Source organism: Cucurbita pepo, chromosome 8, assembly GCF_057944985.1.
Source record: "Cucurbita pepo subsp. pepo isolate OVF chromosome 8, ASM5794498v1, whole genome shotgun sequence".
Classification (NCBI taxonomy): domain Eukaryota; kingdom Viridiplantae; phylum Streptophyta; class Magnoliopsida; order Cucurbitales; family Cucurbitaceae; genus Cucurbita; species Cucurbita pepo.
In genome coordinates, this window is record NC_141805.1 from 187903 (window position 1) to 208582 (window position 20680).

The 20680-nt window shown below is 38.3% G+C and overlaps 4 protein-coding genes across 5 annotated transcripts; 3 read left to right on the top strand and 1 right to left on the bottom strand.

Annotated features, from left to right (window-relative positions):
* Positions 1 to 144: 144 nt before the first annotated feature.
* Positions 145 to 8638, top strand: LOC111800385 (uncharacterized). Of its 2 annotated transcripts, none has more exons than XM_087126192.1 (5): positions 145 to 350; positions 3341 to 3826; positions 7014 to 7130; positions 7507 to 7673; positions 8136 to 8638. In XM_087126192.1, the coding sequence occupies exons 2-5, from the start codon at positions 3347 to 3349 to the stop codon at positions 8506 to 8508; spliced, it is 1137 nt and encodes a 378-aa protein (XP_086982318.1). In that variant the 5' UTR covers positions 145 to 350; positions 3341 to 3346; the 3' UTR covers positions 8509 to 8638. The 2 variants fall into 2 exon arrangements, with proteins under 2 accessions (XP_086982318.1, XP_023539818.2); XM_023684050.2 differs by having other exon boundaries at positions 147 to 350; positions 7255 to 7673.
* Positions 8639 to 8914: 276 nt separating this feature from the next.
* Positions 8915 to 11481, bottom strand: LOC111800386 (uncharacterized). The gene is made up of 6 exons (XM_023684051.2): positions 11134 to 11481; positions 10222 to 10474; positions 10077 to 10113; positions 9631 to 9736; positions 9338 to 9448; positions 8915 to 9211 (listed from the first exon to the last, which is right to left on the bottom strand). The coding sequence occupies exons 1-6, from the start codon at positions 11356 to 11358 to the stop codon at positions 9095 to 9097; spliced, it is 849 nt and encodes a 282-aa protein (XP_023539819.2). The 5' UTR covers positions 11359 to 11481; the 3' UTR covers positions 8915 to 9094.
* A 1178-nt stretch (positions 11482 to 12659) lies between these two features.
* LOC111800372 (putative beta-1,4-xylosyltransferase IRX10L) lies at positions 12660 to 17113 on the top strand. Its single transcript, XM_087126482.1, has 4 exons — positions 12660 to 13255; positions 14147 to 14535; positions 15886 to 16127; positions 16249 to 17113. The coding sequence occupies exons 1-4, from the start codon at positions 13135 to 13137 to the stop codon at positions 16760 to 16762; spliced, it is 1266 nt and encodes a 421-aa protein (XP_086982608.1). The 5' UTR covers positions 12660 to 13134; the 3' UTR covers positions 16763 to 17113.
* Positions 17114 to 17546: 433 nt separating this feature from the next.
* LOC111800373 (uncharacterized) lies at positions 17547 to 20549 on the top strand. Its single transcript, XM_023684031.2, has 7 exons — positions 17547 to 17949; positions 18763 to 18934; positions 19011 to 19060; positions 19149 to 19449; positions 19557 to 19745; positions 19840 to 20022; positions 20095 to 20549. Exons 1-7 carry the CDS (start codon positions 17765 to 17767, stop codon positions 20341 to 20343), a joined length of 1329 nt encoding a protein of 442 aa, XP_023539799.2. The 5' UTR covers positions 17547 to 17764; the 3' UTR covers positions 20344 to 20549.
* The last annotated feature ends 131 nt before the right edge of the window (positions 20550 to 20680 follow it).

A 20680-nucleotide genomic window follows, 5' to 3' on the forward strand; every position in this document is an offset into this window, starting at 1 on the left:
CGAAGATAATAGAGTTGTGAAACTGAGTTGGAGTGGTGAATGAGTTTACGTTTTAGAGGCGGGTCGATCGGGTCTTTCGTGTTCGATGAATGTGGTTTTCTTTTATATATATATATATATAAATTTTGCATCAAAGAAAAATTTTAAATTAAATGTTGGCGGACCGTCGGAGACAGGTCGCGGGAAAAACCGGCCGTTTCACAACCCGCCAGGAGTACGGTACAAATATCTCGAGGGCTCTATAAATACATCTACGTACCCTCATTTGAGACCGCCGATTCATTTTTTCTCGTCCCGGCTCTCGTTGCCCTAATCGTCGCCGACGGATTCTTGGGAGGCTACGTTTACAGGTATTCCGAAGTTCTCTGTTAATCCTTCGTTATTTTTCTGAGGCCATGTTAGTTTTAGGGGCCATGCTGTCGTTATAATCATTGCAGTCAGTTTCTCGTCTACGTTTTTTCATTTTAATATTCTAGTTTTGTCAAGGTTTGATCTTCCAATATTGTTTTTATTTTTTAAATTGACGAAGATTTCTCTTCAATTGTTGTTCATCTTCTGATACGTAGTGCCTATACCATAATCTTGACTCCGAGAGACAAATGTTAGTAAGTTTTGGCAGAAACATATCTTCGCCTCCATGGCTATTTTTGATTGTTCAAGATAGATTGTTGCATGAGACGTTTCAAGTTTGCTGGGCTTAGGTTTCAGAATCTCAAGTGAATGGACGCATATATGATATATGCTGATAGATTATTAGAAAATTTCAATGCATGCTTACATGAATACATTGGGATGTTTCTGTGTTTATGTTTGTCTTGGAGAATGGGGTTTTCATTATGTTTATACCAGTTGATGAGTCTGGAAAGTGGGATCTTATGTGACACTTTTTTTGGGCTGGAAAGTTGGAGAGTTTTTGCACTTGGGATGGTAAGGAGACCATTTATACTAGATAAAAGTTTTGGTTAACTCGGATGGTGGATAGGCCAACAATGGAGATATGAGCTTCTTCCACAAAGCTTAAATTTCACCCAGCTTTGTGATGTGTTTGGCAATTGTTCATTTCCAAGGCGTTGCATTTGCAATAATGCTTGAAAAAGTCACAATGAGTTCTCTTTTTTTTTTTAAGGAAAATTATGAATCATGGTGAACATTGCTGACTGTATGAAGAGTATATTTTTTGAATTAACATAAAGGACCTGAATTTTGGGTAGTGCTTGTTTTCTAAAATTGGCTAGTGGTATTTCAATTTCTATCCACCCTTTTTGAAAATCATTTATTTTTATTAAAAATGTTAAATTGTTTAATTAACATATCTTGATTTTAGTGGAATGTTTTGTTGAGTGGTTTATGGGGGTTATATGGTATAATATTTATTAAGTGGGTTTAGCAGTCCTCGATTTAGGAGATACATTTAAAATGGTACACAAGGGTATATCATTTTGTAAGAACTTGGTAGCATTGACAAAGGAAGGGCCGACGTACATTAGATGCATTTAATTTCAAGCTTTCTTTTGTCGACTCTCTATGCTCTATGGACTCTCCAACTTCTTTCAAGTCAATTGGATTAAGAAAGGTAAGAAATTTAGCTTGCTAAAGTAAAAGTTCTTTGTCATGAAAGGAGGATGTGGGATTGCTTCCTCGTCATACCATGATAATCAAGTATTGGGGCAATCCTCACCCAAATATTTGCAAAGGGAATCTTCAAAGAATGTCTTAAGCTCCTTGTTCCGCCATTTCTAAGAAGTACAAAGAAAAAGCTATAACCACATATTTGGATGGCACTCCCCAGTTTTCTTAAGTTTCTCAAAAATTGTGATAAAAGTCAATAATAGTCTTTTTTTTCTTTTTTCGTAGGGGTGTGTTTTGTTGAGTCTATAAAATGTTCTTGTTTATGGTTGTCTTAAATGTTTTTAATTATTGTTTTTTCACTTCCTTTGGGAGTTTGTATCCCTAGAATTTTTAATCCTTTTCATTATATCAATGAGAAGTTGTTTCTTGTTAAAGAAAATGCATCATCGTGGTCTAAACATTAAGATAGATCTTTGGAAAACATCAAATGTTAATTCTCTCATTTATGAAAAGCCAAGTATAGGACTTTACCTTTTTTGTGATATCTAAACCCAAGTGTAAAGAGGGGAAGGAAGACCACAAGGAGACAAGAGTAAGCAACTAAACTATGCCTTTTGAGAATGAGTGCTTAAAGGTTTAATAGACCAAAGACACTTGTTTGTGAGAACCCTTGGACGCTGAAAGAGATGAAACCTCAAGCACCGCCATTGATATTATATTACTTTTAAGGCCGATTGACAAAACATAATGTACTTGATATTACTTTTTAAGGTGACTTGAGAGTTAATTAAAAATAAAACTTACTCTCTTTTTTTTTCCAACCCTCTATCTCTCCCCTCCCCTCCTCACTTAGTCCCTCCCTTTCCTCCTGCTTACCCAACCAATCATCCCCTTCCTTGTCCACTCTCTCCATAAACTAAGAAGGACTAAGCAGATTTTTTTTATTTTTTATTTGGCACTAGTGTTTTCTCATTGTGTTGTTTCAATGTTGTTTTTCGGTCCTCATACAGGTTTGGTACAACATTCTTGAGGTCGCTTCATCATTTTTTTTGTCACTTCATTGGGTTTTAGAGGAAGGTTTGCCAAATTAATTTATTTTTTCATGCTCGGGAGGACATGGGGTGGAATGAGTGTGGGAAGAAGGGGCGGAGGAGGGGGGGGGGGGGGGGGGGGGGTCATGGTGCAAACAAAAAGTTATTTAGTGTTGCTATTTGGTCATGCTCTAGCTTGGTTGTTTGCTAAATGCTCATTGTTGTCTCTTATGTTGCTTTGTTCTCCAATATTGCTTCCTCTTGTTTCAAAGGGGTGGACAACTTAGATTTAGCAAGTAGGGAAGAGAGAGAGAGAGAGAGAGAGAGAGAGATAGGGAGGGGGTGGAGAGGGGTTCATGAGAAGAGGAGAAGACGGAGAGAGACATGGAGGGTGAGTGAGGTTGCCAAGACAAGAAGCAAAGGGAGGGTGGCCCATGGAAGTCCTTGTACATCAACCTAAGTGTAGTGTAAAATTATTTCAAAGTACCTCATCGTCTTTCGGTTAAAGTAGTTAGCCCACAAAAAAGGAACGACCCATGATTTTGAAGCATTTTAGGAACCTCGGAGATTTTAGTTACAAGTTTTGAAACTCTAAACCTAGTTCATTATCAAAAACTTTGAAACAAGTTCGTTTGTTAAACCTCATGGGTTAATGATGTGTTTATCCGTAGAATTCTTTTTCTACGTAAGGATTTGTTCTTGTAAATATGCAACCATATTGATTGTTTAAGCTATGGCAGTCATCCATGGCAAAGAAGAGAGGGAAAGCGTTAAAGGTTGAAGAACTTTTGAATCATTCTATCTCAAATAAAGGTGTTAAGAAACATATTAAGAAGAAGAAGTCAAGGAAGGCAAATGAAACTTTGAATTTGAAAGTTTCCCGTTCTTCTTCAAGCCAAGAACCTGTTAGTATTCCAACACACGACTCAGTTACAACTTTGATCCCTCCCAGCAATGATCAGAAGAAGTATAAAGAAACGGAGGCAAAGAAACATGTCTCTGGATTCATTTTTATGTGCAATGGAAAAACAAAGCCGGAATGTTATGAATATCGCGTTTTTGGCTTACCAAAAGGGAAAATTGAAGTTGTGAAGAATATAGCTCCTGATGCCAAGCTATTTCTTTTCGACACCGACTTGAAGCTTCTCTATGGCATTTACCAAGCTACTACTAAGGGTGCATTGGATTTGGAACCAAGAGCTTTCGATGGCCAATTTCAAGCACAGGTAAAAAAGATCGCCCTTATTGTTTATGTAGATTGAAAATAAGATGGATAGTTTCTCATTAAGTGTAGATTAATGAAGCATTTATGTTGATTTTTGTTGTTGTCAAAATAGGAGGCCTAAAAGCTCAAAACTTAAGTGTACAACTCAATATGTAAGTTAGGGTGGCTATCAGAATCGACTTTTGGGCAAAGTTGCCTTAACTAATTCAAGCATCTCAATCAAGATTTTTGAATCATGCATGTCACATTATTATGTTAGGAAATGTATTTACCTTATGGATTATAAGCATATGGGGTTTTACAAGCAATTGTGTTTCTTTATATGTTAGAACTTGATCAAATGGTTGCTTTAAGAGTAGCGACCTTACTTGAACGGGCTCTCAAGATCCACTCTATAATTTGTGCAATTGCATCCTTGAATTTGGGAGCTCTCCAAATTTGGGCTTCATTTAGTTTTCCTATAGTTCAATGAACTTTTGAAAGAAAACTTTGAATTTTAATATTTATGTGAAGAGGAGTTTAAATGAGAGAGAAAAAAGAAAGAATTGTTTGAGCATTTTAATAGAAAGTAAAACTAACCTCAAGTGGTGATTTGTGTGGACTTGATGAGATATTTGGATGTGCCCTCCAAGCTTGGGTTCAAGCCAATAAGGATTGAGAATTTAACAATATAGAACCTTTGTTGTCTCTTGGAGCTAGACTTAGATGGGTAAAACCTTCCTATAGATAAGTGGGGTATGTATTATTAGGGACTTTCGCAGGGTGGGATGGGGACAAGGATGAGGATGGCTTCTTTGTCTTTTCTCATGCCCTCATTTAAATCTTGTCCCTACAGTCAAGGTGGGGGACTCAAGGGGATCGAAGTTATTCAATTATATATTCTTATTTAAAAATGAAGGCAAGTAGGGACTGGGACAAGGTCATTTCATTGTCTTCGTCCCCGTTCAACTTGGTAGGAACCCCCTCGCGTTACTGCGGTAAAATGGATATTCTTATGCATCATTCTAATATAAGAAGTATGGATACTTTAGCTTGGTTAATGTATTCGTGTTTAACACTTAAGTTGTACCAAGTGAATAAGGATGACCAAACATTTGAGACTCATAACAAATAGCACAAATAATAGCATAGGAAAAAAATAATTAAATTTGGGAGAGATACAACAAACCTATTTTTTAAGCATTTTAAATGTATAAACTTATTGATTTTAAATTTCCTAGTATAAAATAGTGTATATACTGTGTGTGCGCGCGCGAGTTGTGTATGCATATATCATTGTCATGTCATGTCCCAGATTTTTAAAAGATAATGTATCACAGTGTCCTTGTCATATCGTATCCATGCTGCTAATGCATGGAGTGAGGTCTTTGTTATCTCTGTTGTTGAAGAATGGAGAGAGTAGAAGTGGAAAGAAAGAAAAGTTGAATATGACAACTTGGTACATAATTATAAATTTAGGTGTGATTTTTATATCTGTGTGCGCGCGCGTGCGCGTTTGTGCATGTGTGTGTGTGCGCGCGTGTGTGCATGTATGTATATATCATTGTCATGTTGTGTCCCAAATTTTTAAAAGATAATGTATCACAGTGTCCTTGTCGCATCGTATCCATGTTGCTAATGCATGGAGTGAGGTCTTTGTTATCTCTGTTGTTGAAGAATGGAGAGAGTAGAAGTGGAAAGAAAGAGAAGTTGAATATGACAACTTGGTGCATAATTATAAAACTAGGTGTGTTTTTGATATATGTGTGTGTGCGTGCCTGTGCGTGCCGGTGCGTGTTTGTGTATGTATATATCATTGTCATGTCCTGTCCCCGATTTTTAAAAGATAATGTATCACAGTGTCCTTGTCGTATCGTATCCATGTTGCTAATGCATGGCGTGAGGTCTTTGTTATCTTTGTTGTTGAAGAATGGAGAGACTAGAAGTGGAAAGAAAGAAAAGTTGACTATGACAACTTGGTATATAATTATAAATTTAGTTGTGTTTTTTATGTGTGTGCGCATGTTTGTGTATGTATATGTCATTGTCATGTCGTGTCCTAGATTTTTAAAAGATAATGTATCATAGTGTCTTGTTGTGTCATATCCATGCTGCTAATGCATGGAGTGAGGTCTTTGTTATCTGGGTTGTTGAAGAATGGAGAGGGTGGAAGTGGAAAGAAAGAAAAGTTGAATATATCAACTTGGTACATAATTATAAATTTAGGTGTGTTTTATATATCAGTGTGTGTGCGCACGTGTGTTTGTGTAGGTATATGTCATTGTCATGTCATGTCCCAAATTTTTAAAAATAATGTATCACGTCTTGTTGTATCGTATCCATGCTGCTAATGCATGGAGTGAGGTCTTTGTTATCTCTATTGTTGAAGAATGGAGAGACTAGAAGTGACGAGAAAGAAAAGTTGAATATGACCACTTGGTACATAATTTAGGTGTGTTTTTGTCGCTTTTAAAAGAGATAGTTTTTGTCGCTCTAAAAAGAGATAGTTTTTGTCGCTCTAAAAAGAGATATTTATAAACCAAATCATGATCAATTAACTAAGGTTACCTTTCGACAACATATAATGATATGAATTAAATTGCATTAAATCTTTACAACAATTTTCATATTAGTGACTAAATCGTTAAATGAGTTTTGGATTTGATTAGTCTTTTTTGTCGGTTGATTAAATTGCCTGTTGAGGGTGAGCATCTTTTGAGGCATTGATGGAGTGAAGAACATTTCTTTCCTATGCTTTCTAATTACTTCTTCTCTATCTTATTCACATAGGAATTGTTATGTCATTAATTATTCCTATGGTTTGTAATGGATATCCTTTTATCTGATAAATTATATGATGCTTTTATTTTTTATTGACGGTGGATGAGAAAAAGGCTTTTAGTCCCGTTCATGCCTAAAGGTCTGACTATCTTCCTTTCCTTGGGTGCAAAAAACTGAAGCGAGTGCCTCCGCTTGTACATGCCTAAATGTGACAACATTATCTTGTTTAATGCCTTTAGTGGGCAGTGCCTTGAAGAGATTGTTTAATTTGATGCTGTAAGTGTTATTTTATATTTTGCATCACATGGTTATGTATATTCACCTGATTTCTAGTTGGCTGGGACTTATGCATCAAAATAGCAACTAGCTTAATCTAGCTTCCTCTTTCCATTAAGTTATTTTTTTATTCCTTTGTTTTTATGTTGTAGGTGAAATTTAAGATATTCAAGGATTGCTTACCTCTTCCCGAAAGTGCTTTCAAAAAGGCTATTAAAGACAATTATGATGGTCATCGGAAATTCAGACAGGAACTCAGTGGCACACAGGTTACATTGTACTTGAACTTTATGTTGAATTGCTTTCAGTTCTATGTTTCGTATCATTTAAAAGCAAATGCTCATTTAGTGAAGAATTCTGATTATAATTTGCTGAGGCTGTCTTTTAATGTAGGTAAAACATCTAATTTCCTTGTTCCGCCCTATTGCCAAGAATAAAACATCTCATAAGGAATCACACGTTCGACCAAATGTGGTGAATAGGCCATCATTTAGGTCTACACGAACTAAAGTGGTTAAACCATATCCTCTTGAGAACTTGTCGTCTGGAGTGCACTACTTTCCAGACATTGAGACAAGGCCTCAACATGATCACTACCTTCCGGACATTGAGACAAGGTCTCAACATGATGTTCGTCATGTGCAGTATGATCCATTTGAACCAGGACTACATTTCTCTCATTCACAAGTGCAGCCTAGGCTTGTAAGAGTAGAAGCCCCTCCCCGTCATGTTGAAGCTTATCATCCAGAGCATGCACATGAAGCATATTTTCGTGAAAATTCTTTAAGATACCCTCTAAATTCATATGAAAGGTATATATATATATATTTTTTTTTTCTTTTTATCGTCTTAAATATATCTCTTTTGGGTCATTCTGTGCTTTTCTTTCTGCAAGTTATCCAACTGATTTAGAATGAGTGCAGATAACGATAATATATGCAAGTTATGGACTGCGGGGGTTGTGTCGATTTCGAGTCACCTAGTGTTGTTTAGTCCTAGTCTGAGTCTATGTTTTCCCTTTGGACTTCGGTGACATGCATTATTCATTTGGTCTTATTTTACTTGATTGAAACCTCTTCTTTTAGTTGGATTTGTGGGCTTGCTTACTGGGAGTTTAGTGTTGGTTTTGATGTTTGTAGTAGTTTAGAAAGTTCTATATTTTGGGTTTATGTGTGTGTTTGTGTTTTTATGTGTAATGCAAGTTCTTGTGAGTACGTGTACTGGAGCTATATAAGTTGATAACCCATGATGTATTTTCCTTTGTACTTTAACAGTATTCGCAATCCGATTGAGACCTATGATAATGGAGATCTCCGGGATGTGTATGGGCGCCGGTATCATACACTACACTTGCAGTCTGATCGAGAAGATGATGCTCGCATAGATTTTATTCCTCGTTACTACAGCCAATGGTTGTCTCCTACGGCCTCACATACTGCTCCTTTGTCACAAGCAGCATATCATTCACAGAACAGGTTGCCATCTCCATATCGCTCACAGCACAGGTTTCCATCTAAGGATGGGGGGAGAGATTACGCTGGTTTGCCTCAAGGAGGACCAGCTTCTGGTAGTCTTAGCTATGGTGAAGCAAATTTGTCATTCTCTTATTATGACAATTCATCTGCTACTAGGCTAAGCTTTCGGTAAATAGTCAGAGTTTGATTTTGGTTTTGTTGACTGCTGTAGTCGTCAGTGGTCTGTTCCAAGGGAACCATCCATTTGAATGCATACCATTCCTCTTAATTGCTTGTAATAACAAGACTTCAAAGTTCCTTTTTGTGTGGAATTTGGTTCGATTCGTGCCATTGGGATTTCTTTTAAACATACTCAGCGGTAATAACCCGTTTATGTGTATCATATTCTCTGTGGTTGCGTGAAAATTCTCTTGCAATCCGACGAGAATGGGGAATATTTGGAGATTTGATCAAATAAAATTCTCCAATGGGAAAATGAATCAAAATGACCGTTTTTTTCAATTAACATATCACTTTTGGAGCTTGAAGAACAAGATTTAAAATGATACTTTACTTTACGAACCAAAACTTGGAAAAGATGAACTAAGAATAAGTTGTCTTGTAATTCATGAACTTTCTACCATAGAAGTTGTCTAATAGAGTTGTTTCCTGAGTAAAAGCTTATAGAGTCTTAATTTTATTGAATATAGCGTTACAACAACTAGAACACAAGTAGCAGAAAATTGAGAGGAGGATTGGTATGAGTATATAACCGTAATTCAGCAGTCTTGGATTGGAACTAGCGAAAGTTTGCCACCATACACATCAGGGAGCTGGCTCTCATCAATGTCACTGAGCAGCGTGGATCTCAGCTTTTTGTCCTCCACAAACTTTATCTAGAACACCGTATAACACAGTTTGAAAGTGGTTAGAAAACAAAACCCAAGTACCGTTCAAATTGTGCAAATTCGCACTTGCGCACACAAGAATCTGCTTCAGGAGAAACGCGATAGAAATTTTACCTTCTTCTTGGTGTTCTTGTCGATAAATGGGTAAACCATCTTCCATGCCGTCATGAAAATGTAAGGGACATGGACGATATATAACTTGCCCAGCCTCTCTGGGTAGCAATCCTGAAAGCAACACAATCAAATAACTGTTACACTACTTGATATGCAATTCTATTACCTTACTAACGGTGGAATCACTAAGATTCTTATGGTCTTGAGAGTTACAAAAATAGTGAGGTGGTGCATCCCTTTAGCATCAAATTTTTTTTAGTCAAGTTTTCAAGCAGTTTGTTCAAATGTCAAACCTGTAGGATTGATAGAGAGGCTCGATATCCCCGAATATCACTATTAGAGTATCCCCATCCTTGAAGGTCGCCAATACACACAAACTTTTCCTGTCCTCTTGGCATCCTGAAAGATAGAACAAATAAGAAATAAATCACGGCTTACTTGAAATCTGTCACTCGAGGATTAGCTTATTTTCAGAAATGGACAATAAATAATAATAATAATATTCATAAAGGTTTCGTCATTCACTCTGTAATCTATGCTGCTATAAAATGTTTGGGGATAATCATGGTGAATGAAGATTTAACTTCTTGAAGATTCTCCCTAAAGCTACTCTCTAACAATTCCCAAGATATTCTATGGCTTTCCAGAATCCTTCTCTCTCTTTCAAGCGGTACCATTTTCTATTGGAACCAACTAAATAAAATGAAAACAACTGAAGTATTTGAGAAGCACAAAATACCTGGAACATATTTTCTCTAGAGCAAAGATCACATAACCTGCAAAAGGATAAAAGATAAATAATACACTTCATCTGTGATTTTTAAGTGAAGCAAATAAGAGAGGCTTCAAATTTGGATACACATGAGCTCAAAGTCATAACATACGAATAAACTCTTCTATATTTCCTTGTTTGTGTCTGTTACCATAGCCGACTACAATTGGACGTCCCTTCTTATCAACACCTTGCATGAACAACTTGTTGTGAGCCAGATTGGTCGATATCTCAGATGCTGATATAAATCCATTAGGAATAGCTGATTTTCTCCAGCTCAGGTACTTCAGAAACATGGCAGAAGCCTTCTCTATATCTAAATCACGAGCTCGGAGAAACCTTCGTATCATGAAGTCATCTACATCCTGCATTCATGAAGTCAATCACGAGCTCAGATTGGTATGAAGAATTTTAAGTTTATCTCAAAATGGCAATTTATTCATTACTCGCCACAGTTTCCATTTCACAAGATTTTCATATATATGCCAAATTGCTCTTGCTTTAGGTTTGGATACTTTTAAAATATGGATAATCCGCAAAGCTGCAAATTGTACCTGTATATCTTGAAAATGGTTAAACTTTATGATATAAATTGTGGCGTCAATTCCAGATAAAGTATGGTCAAGTAATTGAAGAATAAAAGGACGATTCAAAGATTTAAAAGTTACTAGTAGATTTGAGGAATGCAAGAGCGTAACACATAGTTACCTCTGAAATAAGTTACAAGAGGCAAAAACATATTGATCCCCCCATGGAAAGGTTGAACGGAACCAGAGCAAAATGAATACAGAATAACAGGAAATTAGAAAAGATCAAATCCAGCGACTGGTTGCAAACTTTCTCGAGAAAAAATCCGCAAGATCTTTTCAGTAGGAGCCAAAATTCTCAAAAGAACCACAATAGGTTGGATTTGACAGAGAAACACAAATCAAACCAACCGAGCTTCAATGAAACAAAAGAAACGCAGGAAAGCGAAATTTTCTCCATCTTAATGGGATCAGTAAATGAAAGAGGAGTAAGTAACCTTAGCAGAGGAGTCTTCTCTTTCAACAAAAGCTCTCATAATCACGACCTTCTGCTTCTCGACCTCATTGCTCTCCAAGCTATCTTCGAACACAGGCGTGACAGAACCATTCGGTTCTTCAAGACACTCCTTGAACTCATCTTCTTCTTCCTCCTGCTCCGTCCACGCTGACTTTTCCATCGACGTTACGTTGCGCTCTTCGGACCTCGAAAGCGAAGTCGCCATGAACGAAGGCTGAGTGATCAGGAGAGGAGATTTTGTACTACCAGATCTCTCTCCTTCGCTCCCTCGCCATTTACAGAGGTTGAAGAAGAGAGAGAAAGAGAGAGAGACGCGAAAACGGAGAGGAAAATGACGAGTCAATTAAATGCGTGTAGTTCAACGCGCCGTCCTCAGCGATTTAACCGGATTTCATATCAAAATGAACTGTCAGCACATTGTCCTTTTTTTTTTTTAATTAATTATCCACAAAACGAAAAATAAATAAAATTTATTTAAATGGCTTTTATAATTTTAAAAAAAAAAATAATATCCAACACCTTTAAATCCCATAACAATTTTATAAATAAATTATTAAAAAAAAAAAATTATTTATTTCCATTTTTTGAAGAAATTATGAGATTTGGTAAGAATCATTTTCTGATTTATGCCAACCGACTAACGAACCGTGGGCACCGTAATCAATGACTCCCGCCACCGGTACACTTACTATAAATATATTTTCAAAATTTTATATTAAATTATTATTTTATATTTTATATTTTATATTTTTCTGTTTTTTTATTGGAATATTAATACAAATTAACCCCTCAAATAACAAAAAAACATATAATTTAATTTAGATATATAAAAAATTTAATTTTTGCCATGCGACTATGACTTCAATATGCATTGTTATTATTATCATTACAGAAACGGTTACAACCGATTATTTATTTTCATTGTCCTCATATTTATTTTATTTATTGAAGTAATAATAATAATAATAATAATAATAAAAGATTTTTCCAATTTTGGTGGGATTTTGGCCACATGTCATCCTTAAGATCCTCTCTTCATGACACGTGTCCATCCACTTGTTGAAATCCCCATCTTCTCTAGACCATAATAATTATATAATATTGTTCCCTCCAAACACAGATATATATAGACATAATTAAAAAAAATAATTATCTTAAAACTTATACGTATATCAACAATATATATATATTTTTAATAGATAGCACATTCGAGTGAGAATGATCTTGAAGATAGAATGAATAATAAATGTTTAAAAGAATTGAAACTTACAACAATGTAAACTTTTATTACTGGCTCAATCATCTAAAACGTGTAAACCTTCATTACTGGCTCAATCATCTAAAACGTGTTTTGTTTGAATGTTTGGAACAATTATACGTTGGATAATATTTTTAAAAAACAGGTGAGTGACAGGATTTTGAAAATTTAAGGTTTAAAGGAACAATTTTTGTAATAATATATATATTTTTTTAATTTTATGAACTTACACCCTTTTTCTTAATTTGGCGGGGAGGTGATACGGAAAGCAGACCTGCGGAAGGTTGAAGGTCCATTTCTCGGAGCAGGAAAATCAGTTTAGCTCTTGAGCCATCTTCCATGGCTTACGAGAGATTTGGGCTTCCTAGCGACCAATGCAGCTCCAACTCTGCCTATTCTCTAAACCCTTTGCCATGCCAGATTCTTAGTTCTTGATGTAATTTCACTGTTCTTCACCCAATCCACATTTGGCTTCTCTGTTTCTTCAAGCAATTTCCTCTCTCTCTCTCTCTCTCTCTCTCTCTCTCTCCGTGTGTTGACAATGTTTATATTTCCTTTTTGGTCTCTAAACCAAATTTCTAAGAAACCCTTGTTCTTCCAACAACCTACCTCCCGACGTCCCAACCATTTGGGTCTCGTAGCTCTTCAAATTCACTCACCATTGTCCTCTCCCAAACGGAACACCCAAAATCCATTTCGGTTTTTGCTTGTTTCATCACTTCAATGCTCCGATTTGGGCTCTTGACTCCGGCAATTATGAAGCTCTGGCTTTGGGTTTTCACTATTTCTCTGGTTTCCAGGATTGGCGCTGTTCCTAATGCCGTCCCCACCGAACGAATTTCAGGTTTACCATTGTTCTTCTAGGCTTTTTATTTAACTTCTGATGGTTGTGGATTGGGCTGCTCTGTTTTGCTTTTCTGATGCGTATTGGGTTTATTCTTGAATCTCTGTTTTCCGTAGAGTATTCCTACTTTTTAGTATCTAATTATGCTTTGTTTTGGTGGTATTTGAGTTTATTTGAATCAGATTCTGGTCTAGTTCAGTGATTACATTGAACCTTTGAAATTAAAATGATAATGAGCATTACATTACATGCCGCATGCCGTGTCAAGGATGGTTGAGAGGGAGGGAGTTCCACGTTGGCTAGTTTAGGAGATGATCATGAGTTTACAAGTAAGGAATACATCTCCACTGACATAAGGCCTTTTGGGAAGCCTAAAGAAAAACCTAAAGAAAAGCCATGAGAGCTTATACCAAACTAGACAATATCATACCATTGTGGAGAATCGTGATTCCTAACATGGTATTAGAGTTATGCCCTTAACTTAGTCATGTCAATAGAATCCCCAAATATCAAATAAAGAAGGTATAGTCAAAAGTGACTCATCGAACAAGGGTGTACTTTGTTCGTGGACTCCAGAGAAGGAGTCGAGCCTCAATTAAGCGGAGACGGTTCGAGGACTCCATAGGCCTCAGGGGAGATTCTATGGTGTACTTTGTTTGAGGGAAGGATTATTGAGAATTGTTGGAGGGAGTCCCCCATTAGCTAATTTAGGGGATGATCATTAAGGTATACATCTCCATTGGTATGAGGCCTTTCGAGGAAGCCCAAAGCAAAGCTAAGAGAGCCTATGCTCAAAGTGGATAATATCTTACCATTGTGAAGAGTTGTGATTCCAAACCGACCCCACTGGCAGAGCTAGAATTGATCCGTAAGTGTTGGGTATGGATGCAGGGAGTGCTGGAGATGTGTTAGAAGACAACCCAATTGGAAGGTTGAAAGTGTATGTTTATGATCTTCCAAGCAAATACAATAAGAAGATTCTTCAAAAGGATCAAAGATGTCTAACTCATATGTTTGCTGCTGAGATATACATGCATAGGTTCCTGTTAAACAGTCCTGTCAGAACTCTCAACCCTGATGAAGCGGATTGGTTTTATACTCCGATCTATGTCACTTGTGACCTCACCCCCAATGGCTTGCCATTGCCCTTCAAATCCCCACGAATGGTGCGAAGCGCCATTCAGCTTATCTCTTCCAACTGGCCTTACTGGAATAGAACTGAGGGTGCTGATCACTTCTTTGTTGTTCCTCATGACTTTGGAGCTTGCTTTCATTATCAGGTAACTTAACTTACCTTCTCATTGTCAATAACACCATATGTACACAAGATTACACATATCTTGGAATGTTATTTCCTTTATCATTAATATTGATACTCACTTGTTCATCTTATACTCTTTTTCAAGCTCACAAGAGTGGAATGTTAAGAAATGTATGAAAACCAAAATCTATCGTACATGTAACCGCCCAATCCCACCGCTAGCAGATATTGTCCTCTTTGGGCTTTCCCTTCCGGACTTCCATTCAAGGTTTTTAAAACGTGTATGCTAGGGAGAGGTTTCCACACCTTTATAAAGAATGTTTCATTCTCCTCCCCAACTGATGTGGGACCTCACAATTCACCCTCCTTCGGAGCCCAGCGTCTTCACTGGCGCTCGTTCCTTTTTCCCATCGATGTGGGACATCTCAATCCACCCCCTTTCGGGGCTCCTTGTTGGCACACTGCCTTGTGTCCACCTCCCTTCGGGGCTCAGCCTCATCTCTGACACATCGCTCAGTGTCTGACTTTGATACCAACTATAACAGCCCAAGCCCACCACTAGCAGATGTTGTCCTCTTTGGGGTTTCTTTTCTGAGTTTTCCTTCAAGGTTTTTAAAACGCATTTGCTAGGGAGAGGTTTCAACACCCTTATAAAGAATGTTCGCTCTCCTCCTCAAGCGATGTGGGATCTCACAATCCACTCCCCTTCGGGGCCAACGTCTTCGCTGACCCTCGTTCCCTTCTCCAATCGATGTGGTACCTCCCAATCCACCCCCTTTCGGGGTCCAGCGTCCTTGCTGCCACACCGCCTTGTGTTTACCCCCTTCAGGGCTCAGCCTCATCGCTGACACATCGCTCAGTGTCTGACTTTGATACCAACTATAACAGCCCAAGCCCACCGCTAGCAAATATTGTCCTCTTTGGGGTTTTCCTTCCGAGTTTCCCCTTAAAGTTTTTAAAATGCATTTGCTAGGGAGAGGTTTCCACGCCCTTATAAAGAATGTTCGCTCTCCTCCCCAACCGATGTGGGAATCTCACACTAAATTGAAGTTTTTTTAGTTTTTTGGTATCAGAGCATGAGATCCAATGTTCAAATTCATTTCTCTCCCACTTCATATTCAATATTAATAATCACTTGTCGAGGCTTGTGCTAATTTCTAAGCCCACAAGTTAGTGCTTTACAACTAGTATTTTCATATCATAGTCTATCTACTTAAAATTTTGGATCTAGCAATGATCTAATACTTGCCTTTGCTACATTTTGGGAAACAAGGGAGGTTGAGCATATCAGTTCATAAGTATGCTGATAGTTTTTTCCTTTCTTCAAGCATATGAATCATCATCCCTCTTGATTGTTGTATTGTGGTAGGAAGAGAAGGCTATTGATCGTGGAATTCTTCCCTTACTTCAGCGTGCAACTTTGGTTCAAACTTTTGGACAAAAGCATCATGTTTGCTTGAATCAAGGTTCCATCACTATTCCTCCATATTGTCCTCCCCAGAAAATGAAATCCCATCTGATCCCCCCCAAAACTCCTCGTTCCATCTTCGTCTATTTCCGGGGATTGTTTTACGATGTTAACAATGACCCAGAAGGTGGTTATTATGCAAGGTGTGTGTGTCTGTTCTGCCTTTCTTGTTTTTTACATTCTTAATATGAAACAGTGTTGAAAATGGCACGAATAAGAAACCGAAACTCGACTCTGTGTTTGACGATTTAATGTAACTTGCAGAGGTGCAAGAGCAGCAGTGTGGGAGAACTTTAAAAACAATGCCCTCTTCGACATCTCTACCGATCATCCTACAACTTATTATGAAGATATGCAGCGAGCGATATTCTGTTTATGTCCTCTCGGGTGGGCGCCATGGAGTCCGAGGCTGGTGGAGGCAGTGGTGTTCGGTTGCATCCCTGTTATCATAGCTGACGACATTGTCTTACCTTTTGCTGATGCTATTCCCTGGGAAGAAATTGGCGTGTTTGTAGACGAAAAAGATGTCCCCAACCTCGACACGATCCTCACATCCATACCGCCCGATGTGATATTAGGGAAGCAAAGACTGCTGGCAAATCCATCTATGAAACAAGCTATGATGTTCCCTCAACCAGCTCAGTCAGGCGATGCTTTCCACCAGATTCTGAATGGGTTGGCTCGAAAGTTGGTGCAGGATAGGAGAATTTACTTGAAGCCAGGTGAGAGGATTTTGAATTGGACTGCAGGGCCTGTGGGGGACCTGAAGCCTTGGTAGGTAAACTAGCTCTTACTCTCGTCTACGAGTGAGTCAGTCAACTCAAAGTCGGGTCGCCAGTGGCACAAATGGTGTATGATTTAGCCTCGGTCTCTGAAACTCACAAGGGCTTATTATTGGTACTTGCTCTCGTTTACGAGTAAGTCAATCAACTTAAAGTCGAGTTGCCAGTGGCACCAATGGTGTACGATTTAGCCTCGGTCTCTGAAACTCACAAGGGCTTATTATTGGTACTAACTCTTGTTTACGAGTAAGTAAGTCAACTTAAAGTCAGGTTGCACAGTGGCACCAGTGGTGTATGATTTAGCCTCCGCCTCGTTCTTATAAAATTGTTTTAGCTGTCAACAATAACCCTGATTTTTTTTTTTCTTGTTCCCTTCTTCCAATGGCCTTGGGGCATCTGAAGGGCTATGGTTCAAGCAATGCAAGTTACATCCGCCGCCAGCCCTTGGGGCATCTGAAGGGATACAAAACATTATGCCTCTTTCTCTCCTCCAGCAGCCCTTCAATCATTTTTCCTTCCATGGAAGCCTATTTCTTAGACCCTAAACGACCGAATTGACATTGCTCGATCGGGTTTACCCTATGTTCGGTTGGAGTCGATTTTGCAATGGCTAAACCAAGATCTTGAACCACCAGTTTGAGTCATGGAACAAGACCTCCCTCCTATATATGATATAATAAATACTAAAGAAAAATAGATATAATATAAATTTTTTTTTTAAAAAAAAATATATATATATATTTAAATAATTTGGTAGAATTTGGGGGTAGTTGGTTGGCAGTGTGTCAGCTATTGGCCGCCACAACGGAAATCTGAAAACAGCTGCTGGTTTGGGTCAAACTCAAACCGGACTTGCAATGCAATTCAGCTCCATTCCAACTCTGAAGCATATATTTCATCCTCCGCTTTGATCTTTATCTGTTCTTTAATTTCCCATCTCTGCTCCCTTTCCTCCGCGGTTCCTCTTCCTTCCATACCTCCCTCCCTCCCTCCCTCGCATGGCTTCCATTTCTAAGCTCTCCACTCCCATCTCCGCTCCTTCTCCATTCTCTTCTCGCAACTCTCGATCTTCCCTCTCCTCCAACTCCTTTATTGCCTTCCGCCCCTCTTCCGATTCCTGCCTCAACCTCTTCGCCTCTAGATTGTCCGTTCGGAGATCATCGCACTTGACGGGCTCCTTGGTGTATGTTTCCTTTTCCCCTTCTTTGTGGATTTTTATTTTATGCGTTTTGGGTGATTTTGATCGGGGCTTTTTGGTTTTTTGACAATTTTTTGTTTTGGGTTTCTTTCTGTTTTTACTACGAAGATCTGTTGATGTTTTTGTTTTGTCTGTTTCTGCTTCGATTTTTTTATGTGTGGCGATGAATTCTTGATCATCTGTTTTCCATTTCGCACACTCTTTGTGGTGGTAGAACTGCATTTGTAGGATCTGTTTGTTTCTGTGGATTCTCTTAGATCTTATTGTTTGATTGTATTCTCATCATTGATTTCTTGTTTTTCTTTCATGTCTATTAATCTAGCATGCGGGAGGAGTGTTTGATTCTTCTCTAGAAGTTAGCTCTTAGCTATTTTTGTAGTTTTCTCAAATTCTTATCAAAGTAGGATTTCTAGCTAATTTCTTTAACTTCGATTCATTGCTCAGTTCTTGAAATGATAATGATCCAAGAAACATGGGCAGTTTGGACTGAAGTCATTCAAGTACTCTGAAGTTTCTGATAATTGGGATTGGATTTAGACATTGAAGTTGAACAGAAACCTTAAGATTTTTTTAGCTTATAATGATTATGTTATTTTCATTAATGTTGTAAAATTGACGTGGGATTGTTCTAAGCCATCTGTGAACAATTCATGCTCCCGAAGCGTGTTTGTCCGAATCCTCGAGATGCATTGATAGCAACACTCTTAACCTTGGAGGATTACCTATGCTTAACATTTGTTTGTGCGATGCTTGTTTGGGAACTAATGTGAGGCTATGAATTTCATGTTGTTATTACAGTGTCAAGTGTTCCCAAGGTGATGGAAATGGAATCCCGACGAAGAGAACGGTGCTTCATGATCTTTACGAAAAGGAAGGACAGTCTCCATGGTACGATAATCTCTGCCGCCCTGTCACCGACTTGCTTCCTCTCATTGCCAAAGGTGTAAGAGGTGTAACTAGCAACCCAGCAGTAAGTATTCAAAATCATGTAATGTTGTTATCAGCTATCCAGAATTCTTGAACTCAGTGCTTTTATCCTCTTACAGATTTTCCAGAAAGCTATTTCATCTTCAAATGCTTATAACGACCAATTCAGGTATTTTTGTAATAAAAAGTTATTGATATCTGTCTCTTTGATCTTTTCTACATTTCATGGATGGTGATTGTATTAATTGAATTTTCAGAGAACTCGTTCAATCGGGAAAAGATATCGAAAGTGCATATTGGGAACTCGTGGTGAAGGATATTCAAGATGCGTGCAAACTTTTCGAGCCTATCTATGATCAAACAGATGCTGGTGATGGCTATGTTTCGGTCGAAGTATCTCCAAAGCTTGCTGATGACACCGAAGGAACTGTTGAGGCTGCAAAGTGGCTACACAAAGTTGTTAGCCGCCCGAACGTGTACATCAAGATCCCTGCTACTGCTGCTTGCATCCCATCAATTAGGGATACTATTGCAAATGGCATAAGTGTCAATGTCACTGTAAGTTCTCTCTCTATGCATCCTTGTTTCTTTTACGAATGACTGTTGCGTACTTCGATGTGTTTATCTGATCTCCATTAACATTTGTTTCCTGATTTCTCCGACAGCTCATATTCTCCGTTGCTCGATATGAGGCAGTCATTGATGCTTACTTGGATGGACTTGAGGCCTCGGGTTTGAGCGACCTATCTAGAGTCACAAGTGTAGCTTCCTTCTTTGTAAGTCGGGTGGACAGCCTTATCGACAAATTGCTTGAGAAAATTGGAACACCGGAGGCCCTTGATCTGCGAGGAAAGGTGACTGCATCATTATTTCCAGAGTTTAATTCTTCACATATGGAAGTTTACTATAACGTTTGCTGACCGATATATCGAACGTTGAATATCTTAGGCTGCAGTTGCTCAAGCAGCCCTGGCTTATCAGCTCTACCAGAAGAAGTTCTCAGGCCCAAGATGGGAGGCTCTGGTGAAGAAGGGTGCAAAGAAGCAAAGGCTTCTCTGGGCATCTACAAGTGTTAAGAACCCCGCATACCTCGACACCTTATATGTTGCTCCGCTCATTGGACCCGACACTGTAAGTCATCTGATCACATATCCGCTCTATCAAATTGATTAAACAGGGCATTCATGGGTCCACCCTCTTCAGGTTTCAACCATGCCGGACCAAGCTCTTGAAGCATTTATAGACCACGGAACTGTTTCGAGGACAATCGATTCAAACGTATCAGAGGCGGAAGGGATATACAGTGCACTTGAGAAGCTGGGAATAAACTGGAGTGAAGTTGGGAATCAGCTAGAAGTTGAAGGAGTGGATTCTTTCAAGAAGAGTTTTGACAGCCTGCTTAACACTCTCCAAGACAAGGCCAACTCCCTTAAATCGGCCAGCAGCCATTAAAACTCTTCCCAGTTGAACATCATCGGTGGCCAAGGAGAAAGCTAATAAAAACTGGGGGAGCCTGTTTTTCCTCTTTTAAAATGTTTTTTTCAGACTCTTATGATGTAATATATGACGCCTACTCCGAGTTCTTAGGGATTGAAATTGAAATTTTGACGGGTCCTTTAGTAGGCTTCAATTATGTCGTAAAATAAGCATTTTAGTCACTATCATGTCTGACTGTCGTGTTGTGTTGGTTTAACTATAAAATAGCTAAAATTTTATAAAATATTTATGAAAGCTCTAATTTACCCTAAAAGGAGTTATTATGAAAAATTAAAAAAACTTAAAGGACGCA